This window comes from Calonectris borealis, unplaced genomic scaffold, assembly GCF_964195595.1.
Source record: "Calonectris borealis unplaced genomic scaffold, bCalBor7.hap1.2 HAP1_SCAFFOLD_49, whole genome shotgun sequence".
NCBI classification, from domain to species: domain Eukaryota; kingdom Metazoa; phylum Chordata; class Aves; order Procellariiformes; family Procellariidae; genus Calonectris; species Calonectris borealis.
The window spans coordinates 908,362-928,202 of record NW_027441458.1 but is presented as its reverse complement, the minus strand read 5'-3'; the positions used below and the strand labels follow the sequence as shown (position 1 = coordinate 928,202).

General features: G+C 53.3%; 1 protein-coding gene and 1 pseudogene across 1 annotated transcript; one reads left to right on the top strand and one right to left on the bottom strand.

The window, feature by feature from the left end:
* Nucleotides 1-6,491: 6,491 nt before the first annotated feature.
* Nucleotides 6,492-7,521, top strand: LOC142076443 (olfactory receptor 14A16-like; annotated as a pseudogene).
* Nucleotides 7,522-16,543: 9,022 nt separating this feature from the next.
* On the bottom strand, nucleotides 16,544-17,479 carry LOC142076422 (olfactory receptor 14J1-like). The gene has a single exon (XM_075138724.1). The coding sequence runs from the start codon at nucleotides 17,477-17,479 to the stop codon at nucleotides 16,544-16,546; it is 936 nt and encodes a 311-aa protein (XP_074994825.1).
* Between the last annotated feature and the right edge of the window lie 2,362 nt (nucleotides 17,480-19,841).

Sequence of the window (19,841 nt, the reverse complement as noted above, 5' to 3'; positions counted from 1 at the left end):
GGCTCTTCATTCTCTCAGTCCCTGCCTTTGCCTTCTGCAGCTTGGGCACTGAGGCTTGAGCACTTGCTGGTGAAGGCTGAGGCAAAAAAGTCATTGAGTACCTCAGCCTTCTCCGTATCTCGGGTAACCACGTCTCCCGTTTCATTCCAGAGAGGGCCCACATTTTCCCTGGTCTTCCTTTTATCCCTGACGTACCTACAGAAGCTTTTCTTGTTGCCCTTGATGTCCCTGGCCAGATTTAATTCTCTCAGGGCTTTAGCTTTGCTAACCTGATCCCTGGCCGCTCAGACAATTTCTCTGTATTCCTCCCAGGCTACCTGTCCTTGCTCCCACCCTCTGTAGGCTTCCTTTTTGTGTTTGAGTTTGTCCAGGAGCTCCTTGTTCATCCATGCAGGCCTCCTGGTGGTTTTGCCTGACTTCCTCCTTGTTTAGATGCATCACTCCTGATCTTGGAGGCGGTGATCCTTGAGTTTTAACCATCTTTCTTGGGCCCCTCTTCTCTCCAGGGCTTTATCCCATGGCACTCTACCAAGCAGATCCCTGAAGAGGCCAATGTCTGCTCTCCTCAAGTCCAGGGTACTGAGCTTGCTGTACGGCCCCCTCGGTGCCCTAAGGATCTTGAACTCCACCACTTCATGGTCACTGCAGCCAAGGCTGCCCTTGAGCATTCCCCACCACCCCTCCTTGTTGGTGAGAACAACATAGCACCTCTCCTCGTTGGCTCCTCTATCACTTGGAGAAGGAAGTTATCATCGACGCATTCCAGGAACATCCCGGATTGCTTATTGTTGTGTTGTCCCTCCAACGGATATCGAGGTGGTTGAAGTCCCCCATGAGGACCAGGGCTTGTGAACGTGAGGCTGCTTCTGTCTGTCTATAGAGGGCCTCATCTGCTCGGTCTTGCTGGTCGGGGTGACCTGTAGCAGACCCCCACCATAATGTCACCTGTCCCTGACCTCCCTTTAATCCTGACCCATAAGCTTTCATCGGCTCCTCATCCATCGCCAGGCGGAGCTCCATGCTGGTCATTGACATAGAGGGCGACACCCCCTCCTCGTCTCCGCTGCCTGTCCTTCCTAAAGAGCCTGTATCCCTCCATCCCAACACTCCAATCACAGGAGCCATCCCACCACGTCTCCCTGATGCCAATAAGATCGTAGCCCTGCAGGCGTGTGCACGTCTCTAACTCCTCTTGTTTATTCCCATGCTACGTGCGTTTGCATAGAGGCATTTAAGTTGGGCCCCCGACGAAGCTGTCTTACTGGCTGGAGTTCCTCTGTGCTGCTCTTCAGGTGCAGAGTCCCTTCCCATCGCTCCCTGGGCTCTGTAATCCTTCTTGATAGCCCTCAGACTGCTCCTGGCTGAGGCACTGGTGCCCACGTGAAACAACAGCAGCGGATAATAGTCAGTGGATTGTAGGAGGCTTGGAAGCCTCTTGGTGACATCCCTTATATGAGTCCCTAGTAAGCAGCACACCTCTCTAGAGGTGGGGAATCACCAATGGCGGGTCAGGTCGGCTGTGACTTTGTAGAGCTGAAACCTGAAAACCTCCAGAGATGGAGAGCACAGAGAGTCTCTGGGTGTCCTGCTGCAGTGCAGCATCACCCTCATAGCCAGTTTTTCCTGAGGCCCAGTCTGAAGCCCCCAGGAAGAAGCTTGTAGCTGTTGTATCTGCCATAGCATCTGTCATTGCAGAAGAGCTTGGCTCCACCACCTCTCCAGGCAGGTGTCGCCTGCTTTTAGACTGCCCTGTGCCTCCCCTTCAGCAGACTAAAGAGGCCCAGTTGCCTCAGCCTCTCCACACAGCTCATGTGCTTTAGGCTCCTAAGCCCATGGTAACAGCCTTCCTCTGGACCTTCTCCAGTTTCTCCATCCTCCTTTCCAAATGGGAAACCCATGGGCTCCTAGGACATCCACCAGAACTCCCATGCCCTTCTCCTCAGAACAATCCTCAGCCAGTCAGGTCCAGCCTGTCCTGATGCACGAGGTTCTTCTGACCCAGTGCAGACCTTACCCCCTTCACCTTTAAAACTTCAGGAGGTTTCTGTTGGCCAAGTCCCCATGTGTGTTGAAGTCCCTCTGGACTGAACCTCCAACACATCAGCAGTTAAGGTTTGTGGGCCAGTGTCTCAAACAAGATAACAAGATGGAGAATTGCAGGGCACTACAAGAACTGAAAGAGAATGATGTGCTTAATGGAGCTGCTACCCAAGGTTGAAAAATACCGCAGCAACCATCTCAGAAATGCCAAAAGAGGCAACGAAACAAGAAATGCACGGCCAATGGGGAAAGGTTTCAGAGGGTAGGCTGTTCTTTTTGGAGGGTATTAGGACAATAAAAGGGAAGCACTTGTAATTTCGAGGAATGAAGAGAGAAACGAAGGATGCCATTGGCCTTCGTTGGTGATGGCTCCTGTTTTGCCTAATGAAATCCAAGGACCACCAGAGCCTTTCCTGCAGAGCTGCTACCCAGCCACACAGCCCCTGGCCTCTGTCATTGCATGGGATTGATACACATCAAGGCAGGACTTCAGGTTTTTCTTTACTGGACATCATGATGTTACATTTTGCGGATCCCTCTGGCCTGTCTTTGTCCTTCGGGATGGCAGACCTGCCCTCCAGTGCGGTGTCTGCTCGCCTCAGTATGGTGTTATCTACAAATGCTATGAAAAAGCACTTGCTCACCTCCTCCAGGTGATTAAAAACAAGATAAAGAGGGCAGGTGGCAGGACAGACCCCTGCAGGACCCTACGAGCTCAATGCCTCCAGGCAGAGTACCACACATTGATCACGTCCCTCTGAGCCAGACCATCCATCTGGTTATTTACCCATCTACTTATCCACCTATGCAGACCATAATGACCAAACTTGGGCACAAGAATATTGTGGGGGGTGATGTTGAAAACGTCACTGACTTCCAGGTTAAAAGACAACCACTGGTCTCCCTGTGTCCAGCAGTCCTGTCCTTTCATCACAGAAAGCAAAGAGGATGGCGAGAGACAAGCTAAATCCAGTAAATCCAGTCACCTTCTCTTTCAGACCCCCAGAAATGGGATCTGAGGGAACACGATCTGGGGCACAGCCTTCCGCTCCTCTGCACATCCTTGGGGCAGGTTTGAAAGGTGCGTGCAAGTTTGGGTGCTGCAAGTCATCAGGGAATCCCCACAGACACCACCACCTTTGAAAGATGATGGAGAGTGGCTTCACTGTGACGTTGAGCTGCTCTCTGAGCTCCCTGGGATGCCGCCCCTCCTGTCCCCTCGACTGGTAAGGATTGCGTTGGTTCAAGTGATCCCTGACTTGATCCCCATGCACCGCTGCTTGATCTCCTCCAGAGTCCTGCCCTGAGTCCCAGAGGCCTGGCAGACCTTGCTGGGGAAGACTGAGGCAAAGAGGACACAGAGAACCTCAGATCTATCTGCTCCTGCTCTCACCACATTCAGCAGTGGCCACACAGCACCTTTGTTTCTTCTTTAACTGTTCCTGAAGCAGTGAACGCTCCTTCTGGTGCCCTGCAATGGCCTTTCAAGTTCAGAGGGAGTTTCGACCTGGAGCCTTGCTGAGCTTGGAGGATGCTGTCCTTGAAGAGCAGCTGTCCTGAGCTCTGCAACCATGTCACAGCTCTGTCTCCTCAGGAGCAGCTCCAGCTCTTCCTGCCTGTGGCCCTGGCTGAGGCCATTGCTGCACGTTTGGGCTGAAGCCCTGCAGCTGTGGAAGCAGGCAAGCTCGTCCCTGCCCTAAGGAAACCTGGTCCCAAGCGCCCAAGACCCCCTGTGTGCAAAGGCTTTGCTTCAGAGCAGAGACATGGAGTGGACAACAGAGAGCTGAATGTCTTTCGAGCCCTAGGACTACAAAGCCACACTGAAATGCCTATTTCATTCACGTGAGGATATCCCCCAGCTTGGAGAAATTAGGTCTTTGCTTGTCACCTTCCTGGGAGTCCTGTCTAATGCTGGGACAAAGAAAGGGGATTCTCATGGCCAAGTCTTTTCCTGAGAGGAGAAGGAAGTGTCTCTGCGCAGCTGAGGGAGGGAAGATCAGGGATGACTTCAGGCTGTTTCCCAGCAGGTTCCCCTGGAGCCCCAGGGACCCCTTGAGGGAGCCCCGAGGGGCAGAGCAAGTGCTGCCTTGGGCTGGTCCTCTGCTGCTGAGCTGGGCTGGGCTCCTGGAAGGAGGGAGCTCCTGGGAAGTGGGCGGTGGTTCAGAGAGACAGCTCTGCCCAGGAGCAGCTCCTCTGCAAAGCGCAGCAGGGCTGAGGGCACTGCCTGCAGGCACCGAGGGGAGGGAGCGAGGCAGAGAGAGCGTAAAGGCAGTCTGGAGTGGGAGGATGCTGAGAGCTCACTGCGCGGAGAGATCTTCACAGCCCTCTACATGGTAAGTGCCTGGGTGCAGGACAATGTAGCTGCTGTTCCTGGAGGGATATCCAAAAGCTTGTACATGCCACAGCAACTATGATCTTTCAGCAGGACTCTCACAGCTTCCCTGCTGTAGAGGAGGAGGAGGTGCTGCAGAGCAGGGCTTCCCTGCTGCACCGTCAGAAGGACAGGGCATGACGGCTGCCTTCTCCCAGGCACTGCTCCAGGGTGTGAAGGCGTGTGTGCAGGCAGGGGTGGCCAGGGCTGTCCTTCCAAGCAGGGTCCCTGTGCTGCAGGGGTCTGAGCACCAGGGCAGGGACTCTGCCACCTGCCAGAGTCAGCACTTAGCCTGCCTGGGGAGCTCCCCACGACGCTGTGGGGAGAAGCTGTGGGTGGAAGTAGTGAGCCCCAGCAGGGCAGGGTCCTTCTGCTGTCCAGAGAGTGCAGCGTGGGTCAGGGCTGCTCAGGCTTCTCCATCACCCGGAGGACATTTGCAGAGGGTCGTGTTAAAGATGGGTGTCGAGGTAGGGGATTACCTGAAAGGGAAGAAGTGTGTGCTTTGAGTTTTCTCCTCTTGGTTGGCTGGGTGGGCAGTGGGAGATGGGAATTGATTGCTCTGCTCTGGAGTAGGCAATGAGACCCCAGTTCTTGTTAGGACTTGCCTGAGCTGCTCCTTAGCCCCTGCACACACCGAGATGTCCCTGGGCAGTGCCCTGCTGCCAGGAGGTGTCTGCAGGGCAGAGCTGAGCACGCAGCAGGGCGGATGGGCTCTGTGAGCATGAAGAGGGAGGAGCCATGAGGGCAGAGAAACAGGTCCTGGCCCAGAAGAGCTCCAGGCAGCAGAGCCATGGGCAGCGAGGAAGAGAGAACTGCTCCCAGAAAGGCCATGGGAGGAGGGCTTCAGGCACCTCCCTGCCATCCCCTGCAGTGCAGATGCTTTCCCTGGAGCAACCCCCTGCTCTCCTCACTCACACAGCAGAGCCTCTGCCCTTCATGTCATGGACACTTGGCCATGAGTTGCCTTCCCAGCAGCCTGACCACCAAAGAGGAGAAAAACTCAAGCCTCTGACTGTGTCTCCCTCTCCTGCCTCCCTTGGCAGGGGAACTTTGGCACGTCCTCCTCTTCTCCCTGCCGCCCTTGTTCTTACTGTGACACTCACTGCTGTGGGGTGGTGAGGATTCAAGTGCAGCTCAGACACCAACGCTGTGTCTACTGTCATGCCCGTATGTCCGTGGAGGAAAAGCATCCAACTCGCACCCTGTTAACCTTTGGGACTCTGGGTACTGCAGGGTGTGCGGCTGGCACACATCTCACCCTCCTTCCAGGACACAACAAATGTAGGAGAGTAGAGTCTTTCCTTGGGAGGTCCTGCTGGGCTGCAGGCTGCCCGCCAGTAGGGCAAAGCTCTCCCGGGGCATCTCTATGTCATGCAGGAGCCCCATGGAGAAGACACCTCGGTGCTAAGGCCATTGAAATGCTGCTGGGTGGCTGTATGTGGGCAGCTGTAAGGAGCCCTCTGTGTCCGTGGTTGGGAGGGGAGAGCTGAGATCCTCCTCAGGTACAATGGGGTGAGGGCTTTGGAGATGTGCACTCAGAACGTGGATTCCTCTGCTCCCAGCAGTTTCTGGTTTCTTTTGGGGGGAACACGCCAAAGTGTGTGCCATAGTCCTCCAGCTGAAAGAGCTGCCAGCACAGGGCAGCTGAGATCAGGGCTGATGGACAGAGCGGCTGTCCTCACTCTGCACTGAGGGACAGTGCCTTTGCCTCTCAGGACCCACACAATTTCACTTGCAGTGCAGCAGAAATGCCCGGGATTTCTGCATTAGAAACACTGCTCAGCTGTGGTGGGGCAACCAGACCAGAAGGCACAAACCAAAACCCCCACAGCTCTGCTCTGCAGGCAGGTGAATTGGCAGCGACAACAATGAAAAGCTCTTTGATATCACGAGTGGATTTAATCTGAGATGACCCCGTGTTCCTGTTTACCTGTTGCTGTAGGGTAGGACTGACTCCTCCAGAGCCCAGAGCAGAGCCTGCGGCTCCCTGGGGCACCCTCAGCCAGCACCAACCAGAGCTCGTGCAAGGGACCTGCCAAAGGTCTTCCTGAATGGAGAGAGACACTTTTGGGGGGGTCCTATGAGAAATGGCTTTGCTTTTGCTCAGAGAAGTTTCTCCTAAGTTGTCACTGTCTTTTCCCTCTTGGACAGTCCCCCATGCCCAGAGGCAGCAGATGTCCAATGGCAGCTCCATCACCCACTTCCTCCTCCTGGCCTTCGCAGACACGCGGGAGCTGCAGCTCTTGCACTTCTGGCTCTTCCTGGGCATCTACCTGGCTGCCCTGCTGGGCAACGGCCTCATCATCACCGCCATAGCCTGTGACCACCGCCTCCACACCCCCATGTACTTCTTCCTCCTCAACCTCTCTCTCATCGACCTTGGCTCCATCTCCGCCACTGTTCCCAAATCTATGGCCAATTCCCTCTGGAACACTAGAGCCATCTCCTACTCGGGATGTGCTGCCCAGCTCTTTCTGTTTCTCTTCTTCCTTGGAGCAGAGTGTGCCCTTCTCACCATCATGGCCTATGACCGCTATGTTGCCATCTGCCAACCCCTGCACTACGGGACCCTCCTGGGCAGCAGAGCTTGTGTCCACATGGCAGCAGCTGCCTGGGGCACTGCTTTTCTCAATTCTCTCCTTCATACTGCCAATACATTTTCACTGCCACTCTGCAAGGGCAATGCTGTGGACCAGTTCTTCTGTGAAATACCCCCGGTCCTCAAGCTCTCCTGCTCACACACCTACCTCCGGGAAGTCGGGCTTATTTGGTTTAGCCTTTCTTTAGCTTTTGGATGTTTTATTTTCATCGTGCTGTCCTACGTGCAGATCTTCAGGGCTGTGCTGAGGATCCCCTCTGAGCAGGGGTGGCACAAAGCCTTTTCCACGTGCCTCCCACACCTGGCCGTGGTCTCCCTGTTTGCCAGCACTGGAATGTGTGCCTACCTGAAGCCCCCCTCCATCTCTTCCCCATCCTTGGAACTGGTGGTGACAGTTCTGTACTCGTTGGTACCTCCAGCAGTGAACCCCCTCATCTACAGCATGAGGAACAAGGAACTCAAGAATGCCCTGAAGAACCTGTTTCTAGTAGTAGTATTTCAGCAGCAATAAGCCGCTTATCACTTTTCATAAATACTCTCCAATTGATCTCAGGCAACTTGTGTCCTTTGGGCATTGTACTGGTTATAAGCGTGTTTGCGCAGAAATATTTGCTTTCACCCTCCTTCTCAAGAGGCTGAAGCCAGTCTGTCTGGCCCAAAGGCCTTCTCTCCATGAGTCTATCACTGCGCTAATGCTGGCCTCCTTTGTGGCATGTCTGTAAATAAAGGGGATTGCCTGCGTGCAACGTGTGCAGCTTGGGCTCTTCTTTCCACAGAGGAGTGCAGAATACGCTCAGGGAATTGCAGGCTAAAAGGCCCTGCTGTTGGGCTTGGGTGCTGCCTTGGCTTAGGGGGACAAGGGCATGGCTTGATGTGTGAGGGAATGAGGGCTGGAGTGAGCCCTCACTTTACGGGTGCCCAATGCCATGGAGATCCTGGACGGTCAAAAGGCATCTGCTTGAGGCTCTCTCACATATGGCAGGGCTGGTCAAAGATGCCCGACCTTCTGACAGGGGATCTGAACCCACCAGGAGAGCACAGGGCATCTCTGGGTCACTGGGTGCCTCGGGGTGGGAAGTGAATGGAGGTTTCCAAAACTTCCCCAAAAGTGGAGTCACCCAAAGGAAAAGGGCTAACCTGAAGGATGCACAGCCCAATGGGGCTCTGCAATGCCAGAGAGGCAGCGGAGACACAGCAGGCACGAGGAAGGCAGCCTGAAGAGTGCTTCACATCATCTTCAGTGAGGAGCCATGGGCTGGATGCAGTGACACACCTGAACACATCCTGAAAGAGCTGAAAGGCCCTGTGATTTCTCGGAGTATCCCAGCCCCAGGCCATGGGAGAAACCTGTCAGGGGCAGTGATGCCAGTCTGGCCAGATCTGCTTCACTCCCGCACCAGCATGGCCAGGATGGAGTCAGCCCATGGTGCCAGGGCAGCTCTGCAGAGCAGCAGCACCAGCTCCGGGCCCTGTGAGCACCTCAGGGGAGGGAGCCAGCAACAACTGGCCAGGCCAGCACGGACACACTCCCCTGGGGAAAGGCTCTCTGTGGAGCAGGGGTTTCCGTGGAGAAGAGTGGAGCACCATGCGTGGGTCAGAAAGAAGGCAAGAAGCAGGAGAAAGAGGTTTTTCTGTTCACCAGCTTGGGGCAGCTCCTGTGCCACGGGACCTGGGGGTGGGGGTGGCATAGGCTGTCTGGGGGCTCTTCTGGAAAGGATACAACAGCACACCAAGAGTGACGGAACCAATTCCTTGGGCCATTGCTGTCCTCGAGCCCTGGGAGTGATGGGGAGGATGAGAGCCCCTCCCCACCCCCAGGAGCTTCTGGGTCCTTCCGAGAGGCTGGGGCTGTGGTGGGAGTGCCCAGAGCTCTGCAGCACCCTGCAGCAGGCACTGCTGTGGGGCAAGCCCAGGCTGAGACTCACATGGAGCCTGCTGCCAACCAGCACCCCCAGACCCCTTTCTGCAGGGCTGCTCTCCAGCCACTCCCCTCCCACTCTGTACTTGTGTCCAAAGCATTACTTTACATTTTTACATTTAAAAAAAGAAATAATAATAATATTAATAGTAATAGTAATAGTAATAGTAATAGTAATAGTAATAATAATAAATTGTAAGGAAAAGAAAAATAACAGAGAGAGAGAAAAGTAAAACTCAAGAAAGACAAATGATGCCAATGAAAACACTTGCTCACCACCAACGGACCGATGCCCAGGCAGTGGCTCCCCTCCAACCTCCCCCCCAGCTTTATATGCTGAGCATGACGTCATATGGTATGGAATATCCCTTTGATCGGTTGGGGTCAGCTGTATCAGTTGTGTCCCTTCCCACCTTCTTGTGCACCCCCAGCCCACTCCCTGGTGGGGTGGGGTGAGAAGCAGAAAACAGCCCTGTGTTATCCACACTGTTTCCAGCACAAATCCAAAACACAGCCCCATACCAGCTACTCTGAAGAAAATTAACTCTATCTCAGCCAAAACCAGCACAGCAATTTATATTATTATCTTCTCCATGGTTTTTCCAGGTACCGAGGTCAGACCAACAGGTCTGTCGTTTCCTGGGTCTTCCCTCTCGCCCTTCTTGCGTACGTTGGAATTACGTTGGTTAGCTGCCAGTCAGTGGGGACCTCCCCAGGCTCCCCAGACCTTTGGTAGATGATCGAGAGGGGTCCTGCTGTGACATCCCCTAGCTCCTCCAGTACTCTGGGATGAATCCCAAAAGGCCCCATGGCCTTGTGAACATGCAGCTGGTACAACTGGTCCCTTTCAATTTCAAGGTCCACAAAGGGACTGTGCTGCTTTTGACTGGGATAAAGTCAATTTTCTTTATAGTAAATGGGATGGGGCTGTGTTTTGGATTTGTGCTGGAAACAGCGTGGTTAACACAGAGCTGTTTTCGTTCATGCTCAGCATATAAAGCTGGGGGAAGAAGGAAGGCAGGGACGTTCAGAGTGATGGCATTTATCTTCCCAAGCAACTGTTACGCATGTTGGAGCTGCCCTGCTTCCCTGGGGATGGCTGAACACCCACCTGCTGATGGGAACTGGTGAATGAATGCCTTCTTTTGCTTTGCTTGTGCACGGCTTTTGCTTTACCTGTTAAACTACCTTTATCTCAACCCACGAGTTTTCTCACTTTTACTCTTCTGATTCTCTCCCCCATCCCACCAGGGGGGAGTGCACAAGCGGCTGTGTGGGGCTGAGTTGCTGGCTGGGGTTAAACCATGACATGGACACAGTCACTGTTCCTGCAGTCGTGGTCTTCCAACTGAGAAGACCGGGCAGCCCAAGGGCTATCAGTATTATTAAAGACCAAGGCAAGAGGACACTAGGAAATGGAATGAAGCTGCATCAGGGGAAGGTCAGGCTGGACACGTGGAAAAGATTCTTCTCCAGGAGGGTAGTTGGTCACTGGAACAGGTTCCCCAGGGTAGTGGTCACAGCACCAAGCCTGTCAGAGTTCAAGGAGCATCTCGACGACACTCCTCTTAGCCATATGGTTTAATTTTAGGTAGTCCTGTGAGGCGCAGGGAGATGGGCTCAATGATCGTTATGGGTCCCTTCCACCTCGAGATATTCTATGGCTCCAAGGAAAAGCATGGAATGCCTCCACTTGCTCTTCATCCCTATTAGTCATCAGGTGACCATCTTCATTCTTTCGACCTCCTCCTCTTGCCATTCCCGTACTTGAAAAAGCCCTTCTTTTTGTCCCTGTGACACAACCCTGGCCAGTCACAACTCTTGTGGAGCTTTGATCTTTTGGGTCTTCTCCCTGCATATATGCGAACCATGGCTCTGTAATCTTCCTGCGAAGCCTGACCTTGCTAGCAGAGATTGAACTGTTTCCTTTTCCTCTCGAGCTCCACGAGGAGTTGGATGCCATTCAGAGGGCATGCCATTCAAATGCCGTTCAGGGGGACCTGGACAAGCTGGAGAAGTGGGCCTGTGTGAACGTCAGGAGATTCAAGGCCAAGTGCAAGGTCCTGCACCTGGGTCGGGTCAACCCCCGGTATCCATACAGGCTGGGGGATGAAGGGATTGAGAGCAGCCCTGCCGAGGAGGACTTGGGGGTCCTGGTGGAGCAAAAGCTGGACATGAGACAGCAATGTGTGCTCACAGCCCAGAAGGCCAACCGTACCCTGGGCTGCATCAAAAGCAGCGTGGCCGCAGGTCGAGGGAGGGGATTCTGCCCCTCCATTCTGCTCTGGTGAGACCCCACCTGGAGCACTGCATCCAGCTCTGGAGCCCTCAGCGCAGGAAAGACATGGAGCTGTTGGAGCGGGTCAGAGAAGGGCCACAAAAATGGTCAGGGGGATGGAATGCCTCTGCTGTGAAGAAAGGCTGAGAGAGTTGGGGTTGTTCAGCCTGGAGAAGAGGTGGCTTTGAGGACACCTGAGGCAGCCTTTCAGTACTTGAAGGGGGCTTGTAAGAAAGATGGGGAGAGACTTTTTAGCAGGGCCTGTTGCAATAGGACAAGGGGGAATGGTTTTAAACTAAAAGAGTGTAGTTTCAGACTAGACAGAAGGCAGAACTTTTTTACAATGAGGTTGGTGAAACACTGGCACAGGTTGCCCAGAGAGGTGGTAGATGCCCCGTCCCTGGGAACATTCAAGGTCAGGCTGGACGGGGCTCTGAGCAACCTGCTCCAGTTGAAGATGTCCCTGCCCACGGCAGGCGGGTTGGACTAGATGACCTTTAAAGGTCCCTTCCAACCCCAACTATTCTATGATTTTATGATTCCAATCCCATTACAGATATTGATAACATTACACATACTGATACAGATGATTGTGGTTTAACCCGGCAGGCAGCCAAACACCACACAACTGCTCGCTCACTCCCCGCCACCACAGTGGGATGGGGGAGAGAATCGGGGAAAAAAAAAGAAATATTTATGGCTGAGATAAAGACAGTTTAATAGAACAGAAAAGAAAGGGAAAATAATAATAATAATAATAATAATAATAATAATAATAATAATAATAATAATAATAATGATAGAATATACAAAATGAGTTATGCAGAATGCAATTGCTCACCACCCGCCGACCGATGACCAGCCAGTCCCTGAGCAGCGATCTCTGCTTCCTGGACCGCACCTCCTAGTTTATATACTGAGCATGACGTCATATGGTATGGAATACCCCGTTGACCACTTGGGTCAGCTGTCCTGGCTATGCTTCCTCCCAGCTTCTTGTGCACCAGGCAGAACACGGGAAGCTGAAAAGTCCTTGACTTTGCATAAACACTACTTAGCAACAACCACAACATCGGGGTGTTATCAACATTCTTCTCATACTAAATCCAAAACACAGCACTATACCAGCTACTGGGAAGAAAATTAACTCTATCCCAGCCGAAACCAGGACAAGGTACAATTACCATTACAAATGCCATTACCAATACCATTACAGGTCTCAATACCAGTATAGAGACAGCAATACCATTACAGGTAGTCAAACCAATACCGAGACCATCAGTGGTACAGACACCGGCAGAGATGTGGTTGCTGATACTATTTCAGCTAGAGAAAGAACTACTCATAGAACTATACATAAACCAAATACACGTACACGTACAAAAGCAATGCAAGCACATGTGCAGGTACAGGGTCTGACTGGCATGGAGTTCGCTTTCCTCATAGCAGCCTCATAGTGCTGAGCTTTGGTTTTGTATTTAGAACGGTGTTAATAACACATCAATGTTTTGGCTATGCTGAGCAGTGCTCGCACAGCACCAAGGCTGTCGCTCCAACCACCCCCTCCAAGGGCAGGAGGCTGGGGGTGGGCAAGAGGCTGGGAGGGGATATAGCCAGAACAGCTGACCCAAACTGATCCAAGGGATATTCCATACCATATGATGTCATGCTCAGCATTAAAAGCTAAGAGAAAGGGGCAGCAGGGGGGCATTAATTATTAAGGCATTTACCTACTGAAAAAACAGCTATGTGTACTGAGGTCCTGCTTCCCAGGAAGTGCTGGACATCACCTGCTCATGGGAAGTAGAGAATAATCTTTTTGTTTCCTTGGCTTTTCTTTATTAAACTGCCTTCATCTCATCCCGCAAGTTTGCCATCTTAATTTCTACCCCTTGTCCTGCTGAAGAGGGGGAGTGATAGAACAGCTTGGGGGTGGCACTTGGCGGCCAGGCAAGATCAACCCTCCACACTGATGAATGATAGCTAGTTTCTTTAGCAACTGTAGAGTTTTTAACAGTTCAGTACTTACTCTAACTAGGACTTATAAACCCGTGCTGCTTCCGTAACTGTCCAGTGGTGTGGCATACTCCAAATGCATACCAAGAGTCAGTATAAATATTTACAGTCTTTTCTCTGGACAGCTGGAAAGTCTTTGCTAATGCAATCAGTTCTGCTGCTTGGGCACTCAGCTTCAGACTGAGTGCTGAAGCCTCTGCTACTTCATTTTCAGGAGTTTCTGAATAACCTCTAACCCAGTTACTGTTCAGATAATATGAGGACCTGTCTACACATAGTTCAAGATCAGGATCTGGAAATGGTACGTCTGTTAAGTATTTTCAAGTCTTTCTGGCTTCGCAGCCTGTTACCACACAATCAGGATGTGGATTTCCTTCCTCAGGAGGAGGGAGCAGAGTAGCAGGGTTCAGCGTGTTACATCGCTTCATTGTTATGTTTTCCACCGTTAAGAGCATCAGCTCATAATGATGTACCCAGTGCCTGGGTAAGGCGCTGTGACAGCAGCATTTCAATTTCATGTGGCCTTTGTACGACTAGAGGGGATCCAGCACCACATTGTCACTCTGTTCAACCAGGAGTGCTGCGGCAGCTGTCCTAGGGACACAAGCAAAGGGTCCTTGAGCTACCAGACTGGTCTGGTTTTGGCTGGGATAGTTACATTTCTTCACGTACAAACATGAAGTCTGGCAATCCCAGAGCAGGTGCAGTCGTTAATGTGTCTTCAAAAGCTCAGACGCCTTTCCCTTGTCTGTTGTCCAGTGAAGGGGTTCTCCAGCATCTCGAGCAGGAGTCTGTGTCAGTGGTTTTGCCATTTCCCCAGAAGCAGCTTGTGGCAGGGGGGGCATCAGGACCGCTGCGTCCTTACTTTTTGCACCCTTACAGTGGCGAGTGCCAACCACCACGTACGCACTTTGGGTCAGTAATTATGGTCATGTATACACCTTGGGTGAGGAGTAAGAAAGTTAAGGCTCTCAGCCACTCAGAGTTGACCACAGGTCAGATTCAACTAGGGTATAAATGGAGCCCCACCAGAGGGCAAGTTGAGTTGGTCCTCCTCGGAGCAGCAGGTCTGCAGTCAGGGACTCTGTTAGGTCGTGCAGAGAGAAAATTAGAAAGACAAAAGCCCAGCTAGAACACAATCTGGCCACTGTCATGAGAGACAACAAAAAGTGCTTTTAGAAGTATATTAATGACAAAAAAAGAGCCAAGGAGAATCTGCATCCTTTATTGGATGTGGGGGTGAACAGTGCCACCGAGGACGAGGAGGAGGCTGAGGTACTCAATGCCTTCTTTGCCTCAGTCTCTAATAGTCAGAGCAGTTATCGTCAGGGTATTCAGATCCCTGAGCTGGAAGTAAGGGACCGTGAGCAGAATAAACCCCCCATAATCCAAGAGAAAGCAGTTAACGACCTGCTCTGCTGCCTGGATGCTCACAAGTCTATGGGGCTGGATGGGATCCACCTGAGGGTACTGAGGGAGCTGGCAGAGGAGCTTGCCAAGCCACTCTCCATCATTCACCAGCAGTCCTGGTTAACAGGGGAGGTCCCAGATGACTGGAGGCTTGCCAACGTGATGCCCATCTACAAGAAGGGCTGGAAGGAGGATCTGGGGAACTACAAGGCTGGTCAGCCTGACCTTGGTGCCGGGGAAGATTATGGAGCGGTTCATCTTGAGGGTGCTCACGAGACATGTGCGGGACAACCAGGGGATCGGGCCCAGCCAGCACGGGTTCATGAAAGGCAGGTCCTGCTTGACCAACCTGATCTCCTTCCATGAAAAGGTGACCCGCCTACTGGATGAGGGAAAGGCTGTGGATGTGGTCTACCTGGACTTCAGTAAAGCCTTTGACACTGTCTCCCACAGCATTCTCCTAGAGAAGCTGGCGGCTCACGGCCTAGACAGGTGCACTCTTCACTGGGTAAAAAACTGGCTGGATGGCCGGGCCCAGAGAGTTGTGGTGAACGGAGTTAAATCCAGTTGGTGGCCGGTCACGAGCGGTGTTCCCCAGGGCTCAGTACTGGGGCCGGTCTTGTTCAATATCTTTATCAATGATCTGGACGAGGCGATTGAGTGCTCCCTCAGTAAGTTTGCAGACAACACCGAGTTGCACAGGAGTGTTGATCTGCTCGAGGGTAGGAAGGCTCTGCAGAGGGACCTGGATTGATGGGCTGAGGCCAACTGTATGAGGTTTAACAATGCCAAGTGCCGGGTCCTGCACTTGGGTCACAACAACCCCAGGCAACGCTACAGGCTTGGGGAAGAGTGGCTGGAAAGCTGCCCAGAGGAAAAGGACCTGGGGGTGCCGAACCTCAACTACTGTGTTCAGTTTTGGGCACCTCGCTACAAGAAGGACATTGAGGTGCTTGAGCGTGTCCAGAGAAGGGCAACAAAGCTGGTGAAGGGTCTGGAGCACAAGTCTGATGAGGAGCGGCTGACGGAACAGGAGTTGTTGTGCTTGGAGAAGAGGAGGCTCAGGGGGGATCTTATCGCTCTCTACAAGTACCTGAAAGGAGGTTGTAGCGAGGTGGGTGTTGGTCTCTCCTGCCAAATCACTAGTGATAGGACGAGAGGAAATGGCCTCAAGTTGTGCCAGGGGAGGTTTCGATTAGATATTAGGAGAAATTTCTTTACTGAAAGAGTGGTCAGGCCTTGGAACAGGCTGCCCAGGGAAGTGGTTGAGTCACCATCCCTGGAAGTATTTAAAAGATGTCTACATGAGGCTCTTAGGGACATGGTGTAGTGGGCATGGTGGTGTTGAGGTGACGGTTGGACTCAATGATCTTAGAGGTCTTTTCCAAATTTAATGATTTTATGATTCTATGATTCAAAGGTTGGGCATCTTTGACCAGCCCTGTCATATGTGAGAGAGCCTCAAGCAGATGCCTTTTGACCGTCCAGGATCTCCATGGCATTGGGCACCAGTAAAGTGAGGACTCACTCCAGCCCTCATTCCCTCACACATCAAGCCATGTCCTTGTCCCCCTAAGCCAATGCAGCACCAAGCCCAACAGCAGGGCCTTTTAGCCTGCAATTCCCTGAGCGTATTCTGCACTCCTCTGTGGAAAGAAGAGCCCAAGCTGCACACGCTGCACGCAGGCAGTCCCCTTTATTTACAGACATGCCACAAAGGAGGCCAGCATTAGCGCAGTGATAGACTCATGGAGAGAAGGCCTTTGGGCCAGACAGACTGGCTTCAGCCTCTTGAGAAGGAGGATGAAAGCAAACATTTCTGAGCAAACACGATTATAACCAGTACAATGCCCAAAGGACACAAGTTGCCTGAGATCACTTGGAGAAACCTTGTGAAGAGAGATGGGCAGCTTATTGCTGCTGAAATACTATGGATTGAATCAGGTTCTTGAGGGCATTCTTGAGTTCCTGGTTCCTCATGCTGTAGATGAGGGGGTTCACTGCTGGAGGTACCAACGAGTACAGAACTGTCACCACCAGATCCAAGGATGGGGAGGAGATGGAGGGGGGCTTCAGGTAGGCAAATATGACAGTGCTGACAAACAGGGAGACCACGGCCAGGTGAGGGATGCACGTGGAAAAGGCTTTGTGCCGTCCCTGCTCAGAGGGGATCCTCAGCACGGCCCTGAAGATCTGCACATAGGACACCATAATGAAAATAAAAAACCCAAATCCTAATGAAAGGGTAACCACAATAAGCCCAACTTCCCTGAGGTAGGTGTGTGAGCAGGAGAGCTTGAGGATCTGGGGGATTTCACAGAAGAACTGGTCCACAGCATTGCCCTTGCAGAGTGGCAGTGAAAATGTATTGGCAGTGTGCAGCAGAGCAGTGAGAAACCCACTGATCCAGACAGCTGCTGCCATGTGGACACAAGCTCTGCTGCCCAGGAGGGTCCCATAGTGCAGGGGTTGGCAGATGGCAACGTAGCGGTCATAGGCCATGATGGTGAGAATATAGTACTCTGCTACAACTAAAAAGAGAAACCAAAAGACTTGAGTAGCACATCCCAAGTAGGAGATGGCCCTGGTGTTCCAGAGGGAATTGGCCATGGATTTGGGAACAGTGGTGGAGATGGAGCCCAGGTCGAGGATGGAGAGGTTGAGGAGGAAGAAGTACATGGGGGTGTGGAGGCGGTGGTCGCAGGCTATGGCGGTGATGATGAGGCTGTTGCCCAGCAGGGCAGCCAGGTAGATGCCCAGGAAGAGCCAGAAGTGCAAGAGCTGCAGCTCCCGCGTGTCTGCGAAGGCCAGGAGGAGGAAGTGGGTGATGGAGCTGGTGTTGGACATCTGCTGCCTCTGGGCATGGGGGACTGTCCAAGAGGGAAAAGACAGTGACAAGTTAGGAGAGACTTCTCTGAGCAAAATCAAAGCCATTTCTCATAGGACCCCCCCAAGTGTCCTTCTCCATTCAGGAAGACCTTTGACAGGTCCCTTGCACGAGCTCTGGTTGGTGCTGGCTGAGGGTGCCCCAGGGAGCAGGAGGCTCTGCTCTGGGCTCTGGAGGACTCATTCCTGCCCCACAGCAATAGGTAAACAGGAACATGGAGTGATCTCAGATTAAATCCATTTGTGATATCAAAGAGATTCTCAGCATTGTCACTGCCAATTCACCTGCCTGCAGAGCAGAGCTGTGGGGTTTTGGTTTGTGCCTTCTGGTCTGGTTGCCCCACCACAGCTGAGCAGTGTTTCTAATGCAGAAATCCCGGGCATTTCTGCTGCACTGCAAGTGAAATCGTGTGGGTCCTGAGAGGCAAAGGGACTGTCCCTCAGTGCAGAGTGAGGACAGCCGCTCTGTCCATCAGCCCTGAGCTCAGCTGCCCTGTGCTGGCAGCTCTTTCAGCTGGAGGACTAGGGCACTCGCGTGTTCCCCCCAAAAGAAACGGGACAGTGCTGGGAGCAGAGGAATCCACGTTCTGAGTGCACATCTCCAAAGCCCTCACCCCATTGTACCTGAGGAGGATCTCAGCTCTCCCCTCCCAACCACGGACACAGAGGGCTCCTCACAGCTGCCCACATACAGCCACCCAGCAGCATTTCAATGGCCTTAGCACCGAGGTGTCTTCTCCATGGGGCTCCTGCATGACATAGAGATGCCCCGGGAGAGCTTTGCCCTACTGGCGGGCAGCCTGCAGCCCAGCAGGACCTCCCAAGGAAAGACTCAACTCTCCTAAATTTCCTGTGTCCTGGAAGGAGGGTGAGATGTGTGCCAGCCGCACACCCTGCAGTACCCAGAGCCCCAAAGGTTAACAGGGTGCGAGTTGGATGCTTTTCCTCCACGGACAGACGGGCATGACAGTAGACACAGCGTTGGTGTCTGAGCTGCACTTGAATCCTCACCACCCCACAGCAGTGAGTGTCACAGTAAGAACAAGGGCGGCAGGGAGAAGAGGAGAACGTGCCAGAGTTCCCCTGCCAAGGGAGGCAGGAGAGGGAGACACAGTCAGAGGCTTGAGTTTTTCTCCTCTTTGGTGGTCAGGCTGCTGGGAAGGTAACTCATGGCCAAGTGTCCATGACATGAAGGGCAGAGGCTCTGCTGTGTGAGTGAGGAGAGCAGGGGGTTGCTCCAGGGAAAGCATCTGCACTGCAGGGGATGGCAGGGAGGTGCCTGAACCCCTCCTGCCATGGCCTTTCTGGGAGCAGTTCTCTCTTCCTCGCTGCCCATGACTCTGCTGCCTGGAGCTCTTCTGGGCCAGGACCTGTTTCTCTGCCCTCACGGCTCCTCCCTCTTCATGCTCACAGAGCCCATCCGCCCTGCTGCATGCTCAGCTCTGCCCTGCAGACACCTCCTGGCAGCAGGGCACTGCCCAGGGACATCTCGGTGTGTGCAGGGGCTAAGGAGCAGCTCAGGCAAGTCCTAACGAGAACTGGGGTCTCATTGCCTACTCCAGAGCAGAGCAATCAATTCCCATCTCCCACTGCCCACCCAGACAACCCAGGGGAGAAAACTCAAAGCACACACTTCTTCCCTTTCAGGTAATCCCCTACCTCGACACCCATCTTTAACATGACCCTCTGCAAATGTCCTCCGGATGATGGAGAAGCCTGAGCAGCCCTGACCCACGCTGCACCCTCTGGACAGCAGAAGGACCCTGCCCTGCCGGGACTCACTCCTTCCACCCACAGCTTCTCCCCACAGCGTCGTGGGGAGCTCCCCGGGCAGGCTGAGTGCTGACCCTGGCAGGCGGCAGAGTCCCTGCCCTGGTGCTCAGCCCCCTGGGGCGCAGGGACCCTGCTCGGAAGGACAGCCCTGGCCACCCCTGCCTGCACACACGCCTTCACACCCTGGAGCAGTGCCTGGGAGAAGGCAGCCGTCATGCCCTGTCCTTCTGACGGTGCAGCAGGGAAGCCCTGCTCTGCAGCACCTCCTCCTCCTCTACAGCAGGGAAGCTGTGAGAGTCCTCCTGAAAGATCATAGTTGCTGAGGGATGTACCAGCTTTTGAATATCCCTCCAGGAACAGCAGCTACATTGTCCTGCACCCAGGCACTTACCATGTAGAGGGCTGTGAAGATCTCTCCGCGCAGTGACCTCTCAGCATCCTCCCACTCCAGACTGCCTTTACGCTCTCTCTGCCTCGCTCCCTCCCCTCGCTGCCTGCAGGCAGTGCCCTCAGCCCTGCTGCGCTTTGCAGAGGAGCTGCTCCTGGGCAG

Bases quoted from the DNA above. Each gene is read 5' to 3' on its own strand.
- LOC142076422 (XM_075138724.1), bottom strand. From the start codon at position 17,479: ATGTCCAACACCAGCTCCATCACCCACTTCCTCCTCCTGGCCTTCGCA.